The sequence below is a fragment of the Nicotiana sylvestris genome, chromosome 5 (assembly GCF_000393655.2).
Source record: "Nicotiana sylvestris chromosome 5, ASM39365v2, whole genome shotgun sequence".
Taxonomy (NCBI): domain Eukaryota; kingdom Viridiplantae; phylum Streptophyta; class Magnoliopsida; order Solanales; family Solanaceae; genus Nicotiana; species Nicotiana sylvestris.
This window is the reverse complement of record NC_091061.1, coordinates 133,903,537-133,920,205: the sequence shown is the minus strand read 5'-3', so window position 1 is coordinate 133,920,205 and position 16,669 is coordinate 133,903,537. Positions and strand designations below refer to the sequence as shown.

The following is a 16,669-nucleotide window of genomic DNA, read 5'->3' as shown; positions in this document are numbered from 1 at the left end:
CTCAGTTATTGATCCCTCATATACTTTGGGAGTGGTGTTGTTCAACAATTACCTAAATATGCACTCTCTCCCGAGTTATGCACACTAAATAGGCACAGCTAATTGAGGATCCTGTCAATTAACTACAACATGCACGAAGTTAAACAAATAGAGATTTAAATTGGGTAAATTATATTAACATAACAAGACATTCATCCTTCAATAGGTTCCATCAAAACTCTAAACTAAGAAATTAGCTACTCATGACAAAAAAAGATAAAACTACTAAATTATTCATAATGGGTAATTGCAAGAAAATAAAAGGAGATAGAAAAAACTCTAATGTTTGGTTGATCTTCTCACACTTGTTCTTGCCTTCAAAGTAGTCTAAAAACAAGCTTAAACATGTCTTGGGCGAGCTTCTAAAGTTTATAAGGGTTTGGAATAAGTTTTTCCCGATTTACACTTTGGTCCCCAATCTTTCTGGCACGTGAATAGTTCACCGCGTTCACGGCAAGACCGCGGCTCGACCGCGGTAAACGCTGAACATTCTGCCTCGAACAGTTGGTCTGCCGCAGTTCCACCGCGGTTGCGATGGAATTTACTCAGTCCATTTTTTGCTTCTTTGTGCTCGGGTACTTCTTGATTGGGCATTTTCTTCATATTATTGCCTCCAAAACACTTCGTAGTGCTTCCTCACTTAGAATATTCTCTACGAAGCAAAAGAACACCATTTAGAGTATTTTGTTATCAATTTACCTATAAAACAACAATAAAGCAACAACAACAACAACCCAGTATAATCCCACTTAGTGGGGTCTGGGGAGGGTAGTGTGCACGCAGACCTTACCCCTACCCTGAGGTAGAGATGTTGTTTCCATATAGACCCCCGGCATCCTTCCCTCCAAGAACTTCCCACCTTGCTCTTGGGGAGACTCGAACTCACAACCTCTTGGTTGGAAGTGGAGGTTGCTTACCATCAGAGCAACCCCTCTTGTCTTAAAAACAACAATAAAGCATGGTAATATTAAGGTGTAAATATCATCTATATAGCCTAATATCAACACCCTACACTTAAATAATTGTTAGTCCTCTAGCAATCCACCACACTCTATCAAAGTTCATTCCCTAAGCTTTTCCCTTAACGACTCACACCTTGAACAATTTACCAAAGTTGCACCTAGTAGTGAACAAACTTTGCCTCAAAAGTCGAATCTCTCGTACCATGCAATATTCTCACTTACTCAAACTACTCTATACAATAGTCAAGACTTACATTTCCTTTGTGAATCACATGCCCTCACATCACACAAGAGAGTAGTTCCACATATAATGATATTTAGACCAATTAGGAACTTAGATAGACAAAGTTCGCTTACTCTCAAAAAGAAGATTCACATGCCACAAAGATGCACCATAGGCTTGCCCGTAGTGTACTACTCTACTAATCGAGCCCATTCAGTCTAAGATCAATAAGACTTCACTTGGTTGTAATGTAGGCTAAAGGACGGGTAGGATATATTTGGATATAGTGTCTAACCTCTCTAAGCACTTTTAATACAAAACACATTAACATTCCATATCATTCTTATGTCAACCAGACATTTCCCATAATTTATTTATAACATCCCATTCCTTTAGGTGCATTTGCATCAAGCTACCACTTATCAACCATTATATTTATTTACAATTTTTTTTTTTCGTGGTGCTTCTTCTTTTATTCTTCAAAACTCTGCACCTTTTCTCTATTTCAATGGTTCCACTCAAAAACCAAATCACCACCCTACACTTTTGCTTTTGCATAATTTCAATACTATTCAAGTGCTTAAGGAAGGTAAAAGGGTTCAAACAGAAGGCTATTCAAATAATTGGGTAAGGTTCGCAATGTGGTTGCCAAAGAAACAGGCTTATAGGCTCAATAGGGTTAACTAAGATGTAATACATTCAGGTGGGTTTACATTATATATATCTGGCTTAACAAAGAAATGCCTATATCACTTCTAAGACTGAATGAAGCTACTATTTCGCTTTGCAGACACACAGGACAAGTTCTAGGCATCAAATGTAAAGCATAGAGTACAGTATAGCTCACACACACATGGCACATGACTCACTCCAGATTGATTTATCAAGACATTCTCTTTTGAGTGTTCAAGTCAGCTACAAACATACAACTTTAAGGCACTTAGTAAGAGTCAACCATTGAGCTTAGGCATTACACTCTAGTGTCGATTGTGTTCAGGTGTATTCATGCCAAGGGATTCTCTTTCTATTTCAGCTTGTAGCCCATCAATGATAACTAAAACGAAAAAAATAAAATAAACAAAAATTACCTACACCTGATTCAAGCTAAACCCTTGGAAAAGAATCGTGGCCCAAAGAAAAACCAAGGGGGAGTTACTACACTACCTAAAAACAAATCTTTTTGGTTTTTTTTTCCTAGACTTACTTCCCTCAAGAACTGTTTCAAATATCCGTCATCAGGAAGAGTTTCCATATTCCCTTTTTGTTCTTTTCTCTTTTTTTTCGACTTAGTCCCTCAAGAACCCCGTCGAAAGAGATCCGTTGTCGGGACAAGTCACTTATCTACTTTAACTTACCTTCTGAGAGTTACTCAAAACACCAAAAACAATTAAAGCAAGACACAAAAAGAATTAAAACATCCAAATTTTTACAAATATATACATACATTGAAGTATCCCCCGCCCCACACTTAAAATGTAGACATGTCCTTATGGCATAAAAAATTAAAGAACAGTAAGGTAAAGGAACTTCCCTGAAAGATCACTCCTGAGCGGAGACGGTGTTGCGTCTCTTCCTAGATGGATTCATTGTACTTGTCAAATAGAGAAACGCCTATCAGTGAGTGTGTGAAATGTGTGACCATGGATGATTATTCAGACTCCACCATAACCATGTCACATTAGCCCTTATAACTCCATTGGGGCAATTTTCCAAACACCTTGTGGGCAAGACAATTTCTTTATACACTTAGCCCATATGGATACATCAAAGTTTTCCCCAAATCAAAGATTCTACTACACCATCACACCCCACAACACTTCATTCAAAACCCACAAACATACACCTTTCCACCACATTATACACACAGCCCCTTCACCAATCAGTCCCAAAAATGAAATTCAAGAGAAAATAAGAAGAAAACTACAAAAATCAACTAAAAATCACTACACAATTACAAATGCTAGGCTAGCATATGACTACACACAATGCAAAAAGACAAGAGAGGGGGGGAGTTGAGTAGCATACCTTAATGGAAGAAGGGATGAGAGGAATGGAGATGGGGGAGTAGTGTAAGTGAAGAGGAAGAGGGAGAAGAAGAGAGGAATTTGGGGAGGTAGGGTTTAGAGAGAGAGAGAGAGATGGAGAAATAGAGAAGGGGATAGGGTGTTTTGGTGACATAAGAAGGGGGTTCTGATATTATTAGGGGGTGGGTTAAGAAAAATTGAATAAAAAAAACGAAAAAGAAATTAAAAAAATAGAAAAAATACTTACCTGATGCCGAACTGTCGCGGTCCCACCGTGGTCGTGGTGGGCTTAATGCCTCGAGACAGAATGATATCGCCTCACCGCGGTCCCACCGCGGTTGCGGTGAGTCTAGCAAATTCAAGGCAGAATACTTGGCCTCTACTGCGGTCTTGCCGCGGTCGCGCTACGGTCGCGGTGCTGACGTTTATTTATTTATTTATTTTTTATAGAAAGTTACACAAGAAAAGACTAACAATAAAATTCATGGGTTGCCTCCCACGTAGTGCCTGATTTAACGTCACGGCATGACGCAGACAAGCGCATTTAAGGCTCGCTCGACCTCTGAGGTTCCGTCAGGTGGATCTCTGACACTTCCTTTGGTTCTTTCATGCCTATGTATAGCTTCAATCTCTGCCCTTTAACTCTAAATGTGTGAGAGTCTTTCTCTGAGGAAATCTCTACAGCCCCTGAAGGGAATACTTCGACCACTCGAAATGGACCAGACCATTGTGACTTAAGCTTACTAGGGAACAGTCGTAATCTTGAGTTATAGAGCAATACCATGTCCCCAGGTTTGAAATGTCGCTCAACAATGTTCTGGTCGTGCAACCTCTTCATTCTTTCCTTGTACAACCTTGTGCTTTCAAAAGCAAGATGTCGAAACTCGTCAAGCTCATGCAATTCAGTGATTCTCGTTGTGCCCGCAGCCTCAATGTCTAGGTACAGCTATTTCAGTGCCCACCAAGCTTTGTGTTCAAGTTCCACTGGCAAGTGGCAGGCCTTCACAAACACCAACTTATATGGTGACATATCAATTGGTGTTTTAAACGCAGTTCTATAAGCCCAAAGTGCATCATCTAGCTTTTTCGCCCAATCAGTTCTTGTGGCATTTACAGTCTTGGTCAATACACTCTTTATCTCTCTATTAGACACTTCCACCTATCCATTGGTCTACGGGTGATAAGGGGTAGCCACCTTGTGGCGTATATCATACTTTGCTAGCAACTTCTCGAAGGCTCGATTACAGAAGTGAGTGCCTCCGTCACTGACAATTGCTCTCAGGGTCCCTAAACGGGTGAATATGTTCTTCTTCAAAAATTCCACCATGACTCTTGCATCATTAGTGGGGAATGTTGCATCTTCTAACCATTTGGACACGTAATCCACAACAACAAGTATGTACTTATTGCCAAAGGAGCTGACGAAGGGTCCCATGAAGTCAATCCCCCAGACATCAAACACTTCCACCTCTTGAATTGGGTTCATGAGCATCTCAAGATGACGGGAAATGTTCCCGGTTCGCTGACATTCATTGCAGCCTTTCTCCCATTGGTGCGCATCTTTAAACACTGTTGGCCAAAAGAAACCGGCCTCTAGCACTTTCGCAGTTGTCCTAACTCCTCCAAAATGTCCTCCATACGCTGATGCATGACATGCCTGCAAAACAGAAGATTGTTTATCTCAGGGACGCACCTCCGGATCATATTGTCAACACATATTCAAAACAGGTAAGGTTCATCCCAGTAATACATGCCGCAGTCATGATAAAAAAAATTCTTTTGTATAGAGGAAAGGTCATAAGGGACTATACCGCTGGCCAGGTAATTTGCAAAGACTGCATACCATGGCACTTCCTCAAGACTAGTAGCGAACAATTGCTCATCTGGAAAGGTTTCCAGAATATCTTCAACCTCAACTAAGTTTTCAGTTCTCTCAAGTCGTGATAGATAGTCAGCGACTTGGTTTTCTGTGTCCTTACGGTCACGAATTTCGAGGTCAAATTCTTGCAGTAGCAACACCCAACGAATCAGGCGCGGCTTAGACTCCTTCTTTTCAATCAAGTACCTGAGAGCTGCATGATCAGTGTATACAATTACCTTAGAGACAATCAGGTATGACCTGAACTTGTCAAAGGCAAACACCACAGCTAACATCTCCTATTCAATAACAGTCTAGTTCAGCTGGTCTCCACTCAGCGTTCTACTGGCGTAGTAAATTGGATGCATTAGCTTGTCTTTCCGCTATCCCAGCACTGCCCCCTCTGCGTAGTCACTAGCGTCACATATGAGTTCGAAAGGTTGCTCCTAGTCGGGGGCAACAATGATGGGTGTTGTGACTAGCCTCTTTTTCAACTCCTCGAATGCTACCCTGCAATAATCAGAAAACAAAAGAGGGTGATTTTTTTCTAACAACTTACAGAGACGGTTGGCAATTTTTGAGAAGTCTCTTATGAATCTCCGGTAGAAACCGGCATGCCCGAGGAAGCTTCGGATGGCCTTGAATAAAGTTGGAGGTGGCAGCTTTGCTATCACGTCAACTTTAGCGCGATCCACCTCAATTCCTTTACTTGACACTCGGTGCCCCAAGACTATGCCCTCTTATACCATGAAATGACACTTATCCCAATTAAGAACCAGGTTAGTCTCAATACATCGTTTTAGCACATGAGTCAGATTTATAAGGCACTCATCAAATGAGTTTCCCACCACTGAGAAATCATCCATGAATACCTCCATTATGTCCTCTACCATGTCAGTGAATATGGCCATCATGCACCTTTGGAATCTGGCAGGTGCATTGCATAGTCCAAATGGCATCCTCCTAAAAGCATAAATGCCATATGGGCAAGTAAAGGAGATCTTCTCTATGTCCTCTAGTGCAATAGAGATTTGATTGTACCCTAAGTACCCATCCAAAAAATAGAAGTGTGACCTCCCTGCCAATCTATCTAACATCTGATCAATGAAGGGAAGTGGGAAGTGGTCTTTCCGGGTGGCCAGATTCAACTTTCTGTAGTCCATGCAAATTCTCCAGCCCGTGACGGTTCTTGTTGAAATCAGTTCATTGTTATCATTTTTTATCACCGTCATGCCACCCTTCTTAGGCACACATTGCACTAGGCTAACTCAGATACTGTCAGAGATTGGGAAAATGATTACTGCATCTAACCACTTTATAACTTCTTTCTTCACCACTTCCTTCACGTTTGGGTTCAGCCTTCTTTGGTGTTCCCTAGAAGGTTTGTGTCCCTCTTCCAGTAGAATTTTATGTATACAGTAGGCGGGGCTGATCCCCTTAATGTCTGTCATGGTCCACCCAATGGCAGTCTTACACTCCTTGAGTACCTGCAAGAGTTGTTGTGCCTGCATATCTAACAAACTAGATGAGATAATAACAGGTAATGTGGAGTCAGGTCCAAGGAACTCATACCTGAGATAGGCGGGCAATGGCTTCAATTCCAGCTTTGGTGGTTCTTCGATGGATGGCTAACTGGAGGAGTTTCTCTATTTTCTAACTGCAAGGGCTCAAATTCAAGAGTTTTATCCCAGAACCCTCTGCCTCTAACGCCAATACCCATTCTGCCAGTTCTTCTCCATTCACCTCATCTAAATTCATCAGACATGCAGCAAGAGGATCCTCAATAGTCAGCATCTCATCATCAGTTTCTACGATTACATCCACGGCATCAATAAGAGAGCAATTGGCGAATTCCCTTGGTCGCCTCATAGATTTCTGCACATTGAATGTTATCTCTTCGTCGTTCAATCTCATCTTGAGCTCCCCCAGTCTTACAATCAATGAGAGCTCTCCTAGTGGCCAGGAACGGCCTTCCCAAAATTAAGGGAATTTCTTCATCCACCTTGCAGTCTAAGATCACAAAATCTGCAAGGAACACAAATTTCCCCACCTGAATCAACACATCATCCAGGATACTAGAGGGTCTTTTTACAGTCCTGTCAGCCAGCTGCAACAACATAGAGGTGGGTCTAGCTCTTCCAATCACCAGCCTCTTATAAATCGCTAGGGGCATAAGATTTATGCTGGGCCCCTAGATCACAAAGTGTCTTTGCATAAGCAAAATTACCAATAGTACAGGGACTTGTAAAGCTCCTTGGGTCAGATAGCTTCTCCACAATTAGTCTAGTCACCACTGCACTGCAGGTCTAAGTAAGAGTCACCGTGGCCAAGTCTTGGAAATTGAATTTTCGGGACATTAAGTCCTACATCATTTTTGCATACCCAGGCATCTCTTTCAAAGCATCTATCAATGGAATATTTACCTGGATTTGTTTCAGCATCTCCAAGAATTTCTTGTATTGCTCCTCTTTTTGGTACTTAGCCAGCCTCTAAGGGAATGTTGTGGGAGGTCTCTTCTTCCCAATGATTTGGGACTGCTGTTTATCAGCTGCAACCTCAACTACTTGTTCCTGGGTTGTCTCAGCTTCTTTCTCCATCTCAATCTGAATGTTATGTTCTTCCTGAGCCGGCTAGACTGTCACATCTGTCAGTTTCGTTGACTCATCTAGCTCAATGGGCACGGGTATAAGTGTCTCAGCCTATCTGCTGTCTCGAGCTCTCTCTTGATCCACGTCTAAATCTCCGCTATTCCGTAGACTCACTGCCATTAGCTGCTTCGGGCCTTGATCTTTTGGGTTTATTTGAGTGTCTACAGGTAATGTCCCATGAGGACGATTGTCAGAGACATCGAAATTTGGCCCATCTGCACTTCAATATTCTTGATATCTGAATCATGAGCATCTACTCTTTCACTAATTTTTGCATTAGACCCAATAACCTGATGCATCATTGCCTCAAGTCTAGCAAACCCATCTTCCTACTGTCCACCATGTTGCTGCTGAGGAGGGTGATACCCCTGCTACTGGTTTTGATTGTTATATCCCTGTGGCCTTAGGTAAGGTGTCATATTGTTAGGAGGTCTCATACCTCCCATGTTCCCATTGTTGAACTGTGGCTGGACTGGCCTGTACGGCTGATTTTGCTGGCCCCAATTCTGACCACCCTGTCTCTAGCCTCCATAATTAGACACATAGTTCATGTCTTCAGGGTAGTGATGATGATCATGTTCTGCATTCCACTGGTTACCAATTGGCTAACTAATGCAATATGTGCACAAGCCCCCATTGGTAGTATCTACGATGTGTACATGCTGCTTCTATCCTTACTCTTCCACCTTTTTGGTGAGGATACTCATCCGTGCCAATAAGGTGGCCATATTTTCAGCCATAGAGTTGGATGGATCTAAGGGCACTGAGTGAACCACTGGAGTGATAGGTGCATTCCTGGTTGTCCATCCTGAATTTTGTGCCATCTTGTTAAGCAGACTCTGGCCTTCTCTCCATGTTTTGCTCAAAAATGCTCCACCAGCTGAAGCATCAACAATGTTCTTCACGCTATCTGACAATCCCATGTAAAATCGCTGTCCCAATATCAGATCTAGAATACCATGGTGCGGACATATAACCAGCATCCCTTTGAATCGTTCCCATGTTTCATGCAGTGTCTCCATTGGTCTCTGTTTGAAACTCAAAATTTCATCAATTTGTTGAGCAGTCTTGTTGGGTGGGTGGAACTTGTTCACGAATTGCTTGACTAACTCCTCCCAAGTTGTTATGGAATTAATGGAGAGTGAGTTTAGTCAGGTCTGGGCAGCTCCTGTCACTGAGAATGGAAACAATAACATCTTGATTGCTTTCGGAGTTACGTTGGGCTGCCTTTGGGTTTGCAGATTGACAGGAAATTCTTCAAGTGCTGTTGAGGATCTTCGACTTGTGTCCCCGAAAATAGTCCCTTGTTCTGCAACAAGTGCAGCATGTTGTCTGTGATTTGGAATGATTTAGCCTGTATCTGCGGGATTAAATCGTTGTGGTGAGATTTTCAGTTATGGGTTGTTCCCCATCATAGAGAGAAGCCTCTAACACAAAAGGTGCCAGTGGCGCTATTGGTACAGCTGGGTCTTCTTCGTAATCTCCCATGTCTGTTTCGAATTGTTTAGTTGTTTGTTGTTGTTTGTTTTTTCGGTTGGCCCGATTCAAGGCCTTGAAAACTTTCTCGGGATTTGATAATGCTTCAAATACTTCACCAATTCTCGATGAGTTTCTAGGCATGCACCTGACAACCAAGTCAACAAACGTTAAAATTTCAATGTAAAGATTGGGTATAGAGAAAACGGACAACACTAAGAAGTTTGGTATCTCTTTCAATTGTAATTAATAACACCGTTAATTACCCGGAAACGACGCCAAAATTTGATCACGCCCAACTATGCCTTACAAAAAGGATAGGCAGACGTTGCAAATATAATCTGAGCATTTAGCCCAGAGTCGAACCCACAAGGAATTAACCTATCAATTACTCTTGTTTGACTTACTAAATTCTACGGAATCAATTTCCCAAACGTTGTAAATAACAGTTGATGATATTTCTACTAACTACGAATGAATGCAAATAGGCAACTGAAACTAACTATGATTGAGTTGTAAACAATTAAGAGAAGGTTCTAAGGTTATGATTTACCCTATTGATGAAATCCCTTTCGGTTATGTTTCACATAGATTTACCCAATAATTGTCTCTATCAATCATGAACACTCTTATTACCGTAAATCTCTCCCGCGTAATCACGATAATTTACTAAACACACTCTCCCGGGTTATGCTAGCTGGCTTTATTTATTATAGCTCACTTTAGATTACACCCAAGGCTTCGTTATCCCTAATCCCGCCTTTAAACCCTCAGTTATTGATCCCTCATATACTTTGGGAGTGGTGTTATTCAACAATTACCTAAATATGCACTCTCTCTCGAGTTATGCACGCTAAATAGGCATAGCTAATTGAGGATCCTGTCAATTAACTACAACATGCACGAAGTTTAACAAATAGAGATTTAAACTGGGTAAATTATATTAACATAACAAGAATTTCATCCTTCAATAGGTTCCATCAAAACCCTAGACTAGGAAATTAGCTACTCATGACAAAACAAGATAAAAGTACTAAATTATTTATAATGGGTAATTGCAAGAAAATAAAAGGAGATAGAAAAAACTCTAATGTTTGGTTGATCTTCTCACACTTGTTCTTGCCTTCAAAATAGTCTAAAAACAAGCTTAAACATGTCTTGGGCGAGCTTCTAAAGTTTATAAGGGTTTGGAACAAGTTTTCCCCGATTTACACTTTGGTCCCCAAACTTTTTGGCACGTGAACAGTTCACCGCGGTCACAGCAAGACCGCAGCTCGACCGCGGTGAACGGTGAACATTCTGCCTCGAACACTTGGTCTGTCGCAGTTCCACCGCGGTCGCGGTGGAATTCACTCAGTCCATTTTTTGCTTCTTTGTTCTCGGGTACTTCTTGATTGGGCATTTTCTTCACATTATTGCCTCCAAAACACTTTTTAGTGCTTCCTCACTTAGAATATTCCCTGCGAAGCAAAAGAACACCATTTAGAGCATTTTGTTATCAATTTACCAATAAAACAATAATAAAGCATGGTAATATTAAGGTGTAAATATCATCTATATAGACTAATATCAGACAACATCTTATTTATGAATACATATTTATTATTGGAAGAATATGAATGTGCTAGTGGTAGTGAATATACCACACTCACCTTTAGAAGGAGGTTTGAGATGATATAAGAAAATAATGTCATTATTATGGCATGAATGGTCATTGGTCACATACCTATTGTACGCCAAAATATTTTGGCAAGGTGATTATTAAAGGACAACAATAATGCAAGAAACATATCTTGCATATAATTTTGACCATGATCATAATGGTATAACTTTCTCTTTAAAAGAGATATTCACCATATGGCTGTTGATAAATATGTGGTAGTACCAAATTAATTGAGAGCTCTGGAAGAGCCAATTATTACTATTTTGGAGGAATAAAATTGATTATCAATAATGCATTGTATTGTAGCAAGTCTCAAAGAAACTTAATTGAGTTTCTAAAGTATTCACGAAAGCTGTTGGTTAAATTGAGACTATAAATAAAGGAAAGATTTAATATCTTATATTACTACAACTTGTAGCGTGGTAATATATATGTGAAAAGCTACCCATTTTATTCTCCAGTTTGTACTACACAAACAAAAGAATGCCACAATAAAGTAGAATTTTATTGATATAAAAACCCATATCATAATAAACTTGGAGTTTATTGATAATTACACATCGCGGTGTAAACTTAAAGTTTATCAATATTGATAATTTATTCAGATGGCATAACTAGTTTAGCCATATCAATTTAAGTATAATGTGCAAAAGTAAAAGAGAATTCACATGGGTAATATTAAAGAACTAGAAAGTTCTTTATGAATTCTCTTATGTTGTTTGTTCTCATTAATTAATCTACCAACTAAAATTGGGATTGAATCACATGAATGCTGGAAATATCAAAAGTGAATATGGGCCCATTCACCTGCCATGTATATTACATAAGATGCATCTATGAGATGGCTACATGTGTAATTATTATTAACCTGCAACATGGTATTTTGCGAGGTAACTTGCTCAATAATTTAATTTCGAGCATAATTTCCAGATTTTCTATTCAAGAAGTCCATCTTGATAAGTTGGTTTACATCACAGTTGGTTTAGCAAAATAATTTATTGAGTGCCTCCACTTAATAGCTAAACTATTACTTATGAGAACAAAGTTATCTATATCAGTTTGATATAGGTTAATACGAAAGTATATTACATTCTCCCCTCACAAGTGTTTCAGGGTCAGGAACCAAATAATTTCATCTTATTATTATTGATGTGCGGTGTATATTTTGATTAACACCATGACACACAAAGATGGGCTTTCAAAGTTGAGGAAGCAAGTTTGTTTTTCTAACATAAGGGGGAGACATGATAAACAATTGAGAAAAAGTTACGTGGAATGAATTATCATTTGTATATCTAGATCCTCGAATACGATAATATGAATTTGAAGTTCATAAAAAGATAATTCATCTGCAATATATTGCAAAGTATGCTAGACGCATTTGCTGACCTAAAGAAAGTAATTATATTCTCATTACAAATGCTCATATTAAGTCCTAGAAGGACAAAGTCTATGGTACTCTTAAAGCGTATAGACAAATCGGTTTCAAATAAACTTCTTGATAAAGAAGATGAGCAAATGATCATAATAAGGAGGCAACTGATCTAGAAGATCACATGATAAAACACTTCATAAATTCTCATGAGAGATTTAGGTACCTAAAAATATGAAAGAAGCGATTTCTATGTTATGTCTTTATGAAAAATAAGGAGGTTGGAACCGATATAAAATGTTCATCGACGACATCTATGATAGCACTAAATATATATGAGGATCTTTGTCACGACCAAAACCCGGACCCGATCGTGATGACGCTTCTCGTGAAGACAAGGCCAGCCGACAATTCCCATTTTCAAATTATTAACCGTCAAACATTTAAGAAACGGTCAAATCATGATAAGATATATACGAAATAACAATGATACCAAAAATAATCGGAAGAACACCCATACACAGCCCTAACCGGGGTGTCACTAGTCATGAGCATCTATAAGTCATAATACAATTCATCTAAATCCATAACTAATACAACTATCTGAAGGTAAATAGAAGTGATAAAGGAGTAGAGATACGGGGCTGCGGATGTCAACAACTACCTCGTAATCTCTGAAAGCCGGCCTGAAGCTGGAGGAATCAGCACTCGGGAGCGGAACCAACTATGCCTGAATCTATATACAGGGGTACAGGGAGTAAAGTAAGTACTCCAACTCAGTGAGTAACAAATGTAAATAAAGACTGAAAGCAGGAAATCACGTAGGGCATAAAGCATTCTATAATGAAGCAGTAAAACCATTTCAAAACAGTAAAGCAGTGAAAGATAGGTAAAATCCTTTAACTCAAAATTTAACTTCATGAAAATCCCTTTTCAATGATTAAGCAGGTAATTGACAGTCAATTATGAAAAGTAAACACATAAAAGCTCGCTCCTCGGGCACAGTATTGACAAACCCGCCCCTCGGACAACATCTCAGAACAGTACCAGCCCCTCGGGCAATTACATAGAACAATACCAGCCCCTCGGGCTCAATCTCATATCACAATGGGTACCCGCGCTCACTGGGGGTGTGCAGACTCCTAGAGGGGCCCCTTACGGCTCAAGCGCAATAACAAGCCATCTCGTGGCATCAAACTAGGCCCTCGGCCTCATATCAATCAAGCCACCCCATGGCATACATATCTCAGGCCCTCGGCCTCAAATCAGTATCACTGTTTTCTCACAACATAGGCCCTCGGCCTTACTCAGTTAAAAATCCTCACAAGTCCCTCGAGCAATAGTAAAATAGTGTTTCTCAGCCCAAACATCATTTAAAATGTCATTTAAGTATTAAAACTGAGTAGACATGGCTGAGTAGTAAAACAGTGGAAAATAATATGACTGAGTTCAAGTATAAAGTCAAAATAGTGAGGAAATATCAATAAAAATCCTCAAAGGGTTCAAATAGTTGGCATTAGGCCCAAATATGGCATTCAGCCCAAATAATGATGATAACAAATAGTTTTCAATCAAATACGCGGTAAAATCATCAATCGGGACGAACCAAGTCATAATCCCTAATAGTTCACGACCCATGCTCGTCATCGAGCATGTGTATCACCTCAATATAGCACTACGATGTTCAATCCGGGGTTTGAAACCCTCAGAACATTATTTACAATCATTAATCACCTCGAACCTGCTAAATCTCTAGCTCGCGATGCCTTTGCCCCTCGAATAAGCATCCACGCACGTCGAATCTATCCAAAATCAGAACGAGGACATCAAAGTATGCTAAGAGAACAAAGTCCAAGCGAAAACAATCAATAAAGGGCACAAATTCCGAAATTACCAAAACCCGAGCCCCAGGCCCACGTCTCAAAAATCAGAAATTTTCATATCAATAGATTCCTCATCTCCCCACGAGTCTATGCATATCAAGAATACCAAAATCGGAGTTCAAATGGCCCCTCAAATCCTCATTTTAAGGCATCTTAAACTCAAGTCCTAATCCCCCATTTTTATCCTTTTAATTCCTTTAATTACAACCTTAATCCATGAAATACTACCATAGAAATGTGTTTTAGGTCCAAGATCCTTACCTTAATGAAGTTCCCTTGAAATCCCTCTTCCAAATCGTCCAAAAGCTCTCAAACCGAAGTCAAAAATGGTGAAATAATTCAATTTCGCGAAATGGAATAACTTATATGTTCTGCCAGACATTTTCGCATCTGCGACTCTCCAACCGCTTCTACGGTACCGCATTTGCGGTCATGCCTACGCTTCTGCGGAAATCACTTAACCAGCCAAAACCGCTTCTGCGATCATCCTTCCGCATCTGCGACATTGCAGATGGGGTCCAACTCACCACTTCTAGGGTCCCTGACTCCCTCAGCCTTTCCGCTTATGCGACCTCCCTCATCGCATATGCGGCGCCGCACCTGCAGTCCCCAATCCGCAGGTGCGGAAATATCGGAAGCAGCATAGTTCAACAGCTGCAACAAGGTTTCAAACTCCCCGTCAACCATCCGAAACCACCCCGAGACCCCCGGGACCTCAACCAACAGCACAAACATATCCCAATACCTTATTCAAACTTGTTTCAATCATCAAAACACCTCAAACAACATCAAATCTACCAAATCACATCGGATTCAAGCCTAAGTTTCTAAAATCTTCCAAATATGCTTTTGATAAAAAAAAACAAGCAAACCACGTCCGAATGATCTGAAATTTTACACACACATCTGAAATGACACGACGAAGCTACTGCAACTCTCAGAATTCCATTCCGATCCCTATATCAAAATCTCGCCTATCAACCGGAAATCGCCAAAATCTCAACTTCGCCAATTCAAGCCTAAATCTACTCCGAACCTCCAAAACCCATTCTAGTCACACTCCTAAGTCATAAATCACCTCCCGAAGCTAATCGAACCATCAGAACTGGCATTCGAGCCCTCTAACACACAATTCAACATCCGATTGACTTTTTCAATTCAAACTTCCTTAAAAGAGACTAGGTATCCCAAACCTTACCAAAATCATTCCAGATTCGATCCGACCAACCCGATATCACAAAACACGGATAACGAAGCATAAAGCAGCAGAAATAGGGAAAACAAAGCGGTAACTCATGAGACGACTGGCCGGATCGTCACAATCTTAAGTCTAGAGAAACAATTCAAGTAGAATTGGTTTCATATGAAAGACATGTTGTTTTGGACCTGCAGTTCAAACACTTGAAAGTATAAAGTCAATGGTGTGTGCAATCACTTTTATTTATTTTATATGTCAAGCATGACATGAAAATCTTGATATGCATCTAAAGTCTATTTATATGGCTTATTTTACTATACTTATATGATAATCCCTGAAAGATTTAAATTGCTTAAAGCATATACAATTCTTGATCTTGAAGTACCACATCCTCAATGCAATTTACGCATAAATGTATCTTGCATAACTATAAGCATGATAATGTGATAGCGAGAATACCTCTATGGAGATATTGAAGAGTCATTCCACGATATTTATGAAGACATTATATATCTATCAAGAATGATGATTTCAAGGTGCAACATATTCATTTAAGTTAATATGGCTGATTTGTCTATCAAATCTTTACCAACGATCTTTTGAAGATGGTGCACAAGATTGGAATACGAAGGCTCAAGGATGTGAATTGATGCTCTCTTAAGGGGGAGTTAATACTCGTTGTACTCTTTTTCCCTTACAAAGTTTTGTCCTACTAGGTTTTTCTTGTAAGGTTTTTAATGAGGCAACCAAAAGGCGTATTTCTAAACATGTGTACTCTTTTTCCTTCTCTGGAATTTTTTTTCCCATGGGATTTTATTTAGTTAAGGTTTTAACGAGGCACATTATCTGTTGAATAGACATTCAAGGGGGGGTGTTATAAATAGAATTTTATTTATGGTGAATGTCTATATTTAGGGAGATTCTAGGGTTTATTACTTGGTGGCTAAGTCACCCTCTCCCTATAAATAGATGTTCTATCCATTGTAAATCATCTAAAAGCAATAAGAATTCCCTCTCTCTTTCTTTGCAATATTCTTCTTTATTGTTTTGTAACACAATTAAAATTGTAAGAAAATTCAATTAAAATTGTAATTCTAACTCTATGAGTTATATTTTAGGTTGAGTTAAATTCAAAATTTATTATTTTACACCATAATATTTGACAAAAGTCAAACAAACAAAGACGAGTTAATTGTAGGCATAAAACATAAGAAAGTTACCAAAAAAAAAAAGGAGAATCAAGAAATTAAAATAACAGAGAAAGGTACAAATTAGATCTAAAAGTTTAATTAGAGGGTAATATGAAACAAATCCTAAAGGGCT

At 39.5% G+C, this 16,669-nt stretch overlaps 1 protein-coding gene and 1 non-coding gene across 2 annotated transcripts; one reads left to right on the top strand and one right to left on the bottom strand.

Annotated features, from left to right (window-relative positions):
- Positions 1-3,792: 3,792 nt before the first annotated feature.
- Positions 3,793-6,338, bottom strand: LOC104227076 (uncharacterized). The gene is made up of 4 exons (XM_070146943.1): positions 5,883-6,338; positions 5,346-5,405; positions 4,444-4,905; positions 3,793-4,194 (listed from the first exon to the last, which is right to left on the bottom strand). The coding sequence occupies exons 1-4, from the start codon at positions 6,336-6,338 to the stop codon at positions 3,793-3,795; spliced, it is 1,380 nt and encodes a 459-aa protein (XP_070003044.1).
- Positions 6,339-8,708: 2,370 nt separating this feature from the next.
- LOC138869852 (small nucleolar RNA R71) lies at positions 8,709-8,815 on the top strand. The gene has a single exon (XR_011400102.1). It is a non-coding gene; the product is annotated as a small nucleolar RNA R71 (small nucleolar RNA).
- Positions 8,816-16,669: the final 7,854 nt, after the last annotated feature.

Coding starts and splice junctions, on each gene's coding strand:
- LOC104227076 (XM_070146943.1), bottom strand. CDS start 6,338: ATGACGGTGATAAAAAATGATAACAATGAACTGATTTCAACAAGAACC. Junction 4,906..5,345: donor CATACCTGATTGTCTCTAAG/GTAATTGTATAC, acceptor TCTGTTTTGCAG/GCATGTCATGCATCAGCGTA. Junction 4,195..4,443: donor AGTATGATATACGCCACAAG/GTGGCTACCCCT, acceptor GCACTGAAATAG/CTGTACCTAGACATTGAGGC.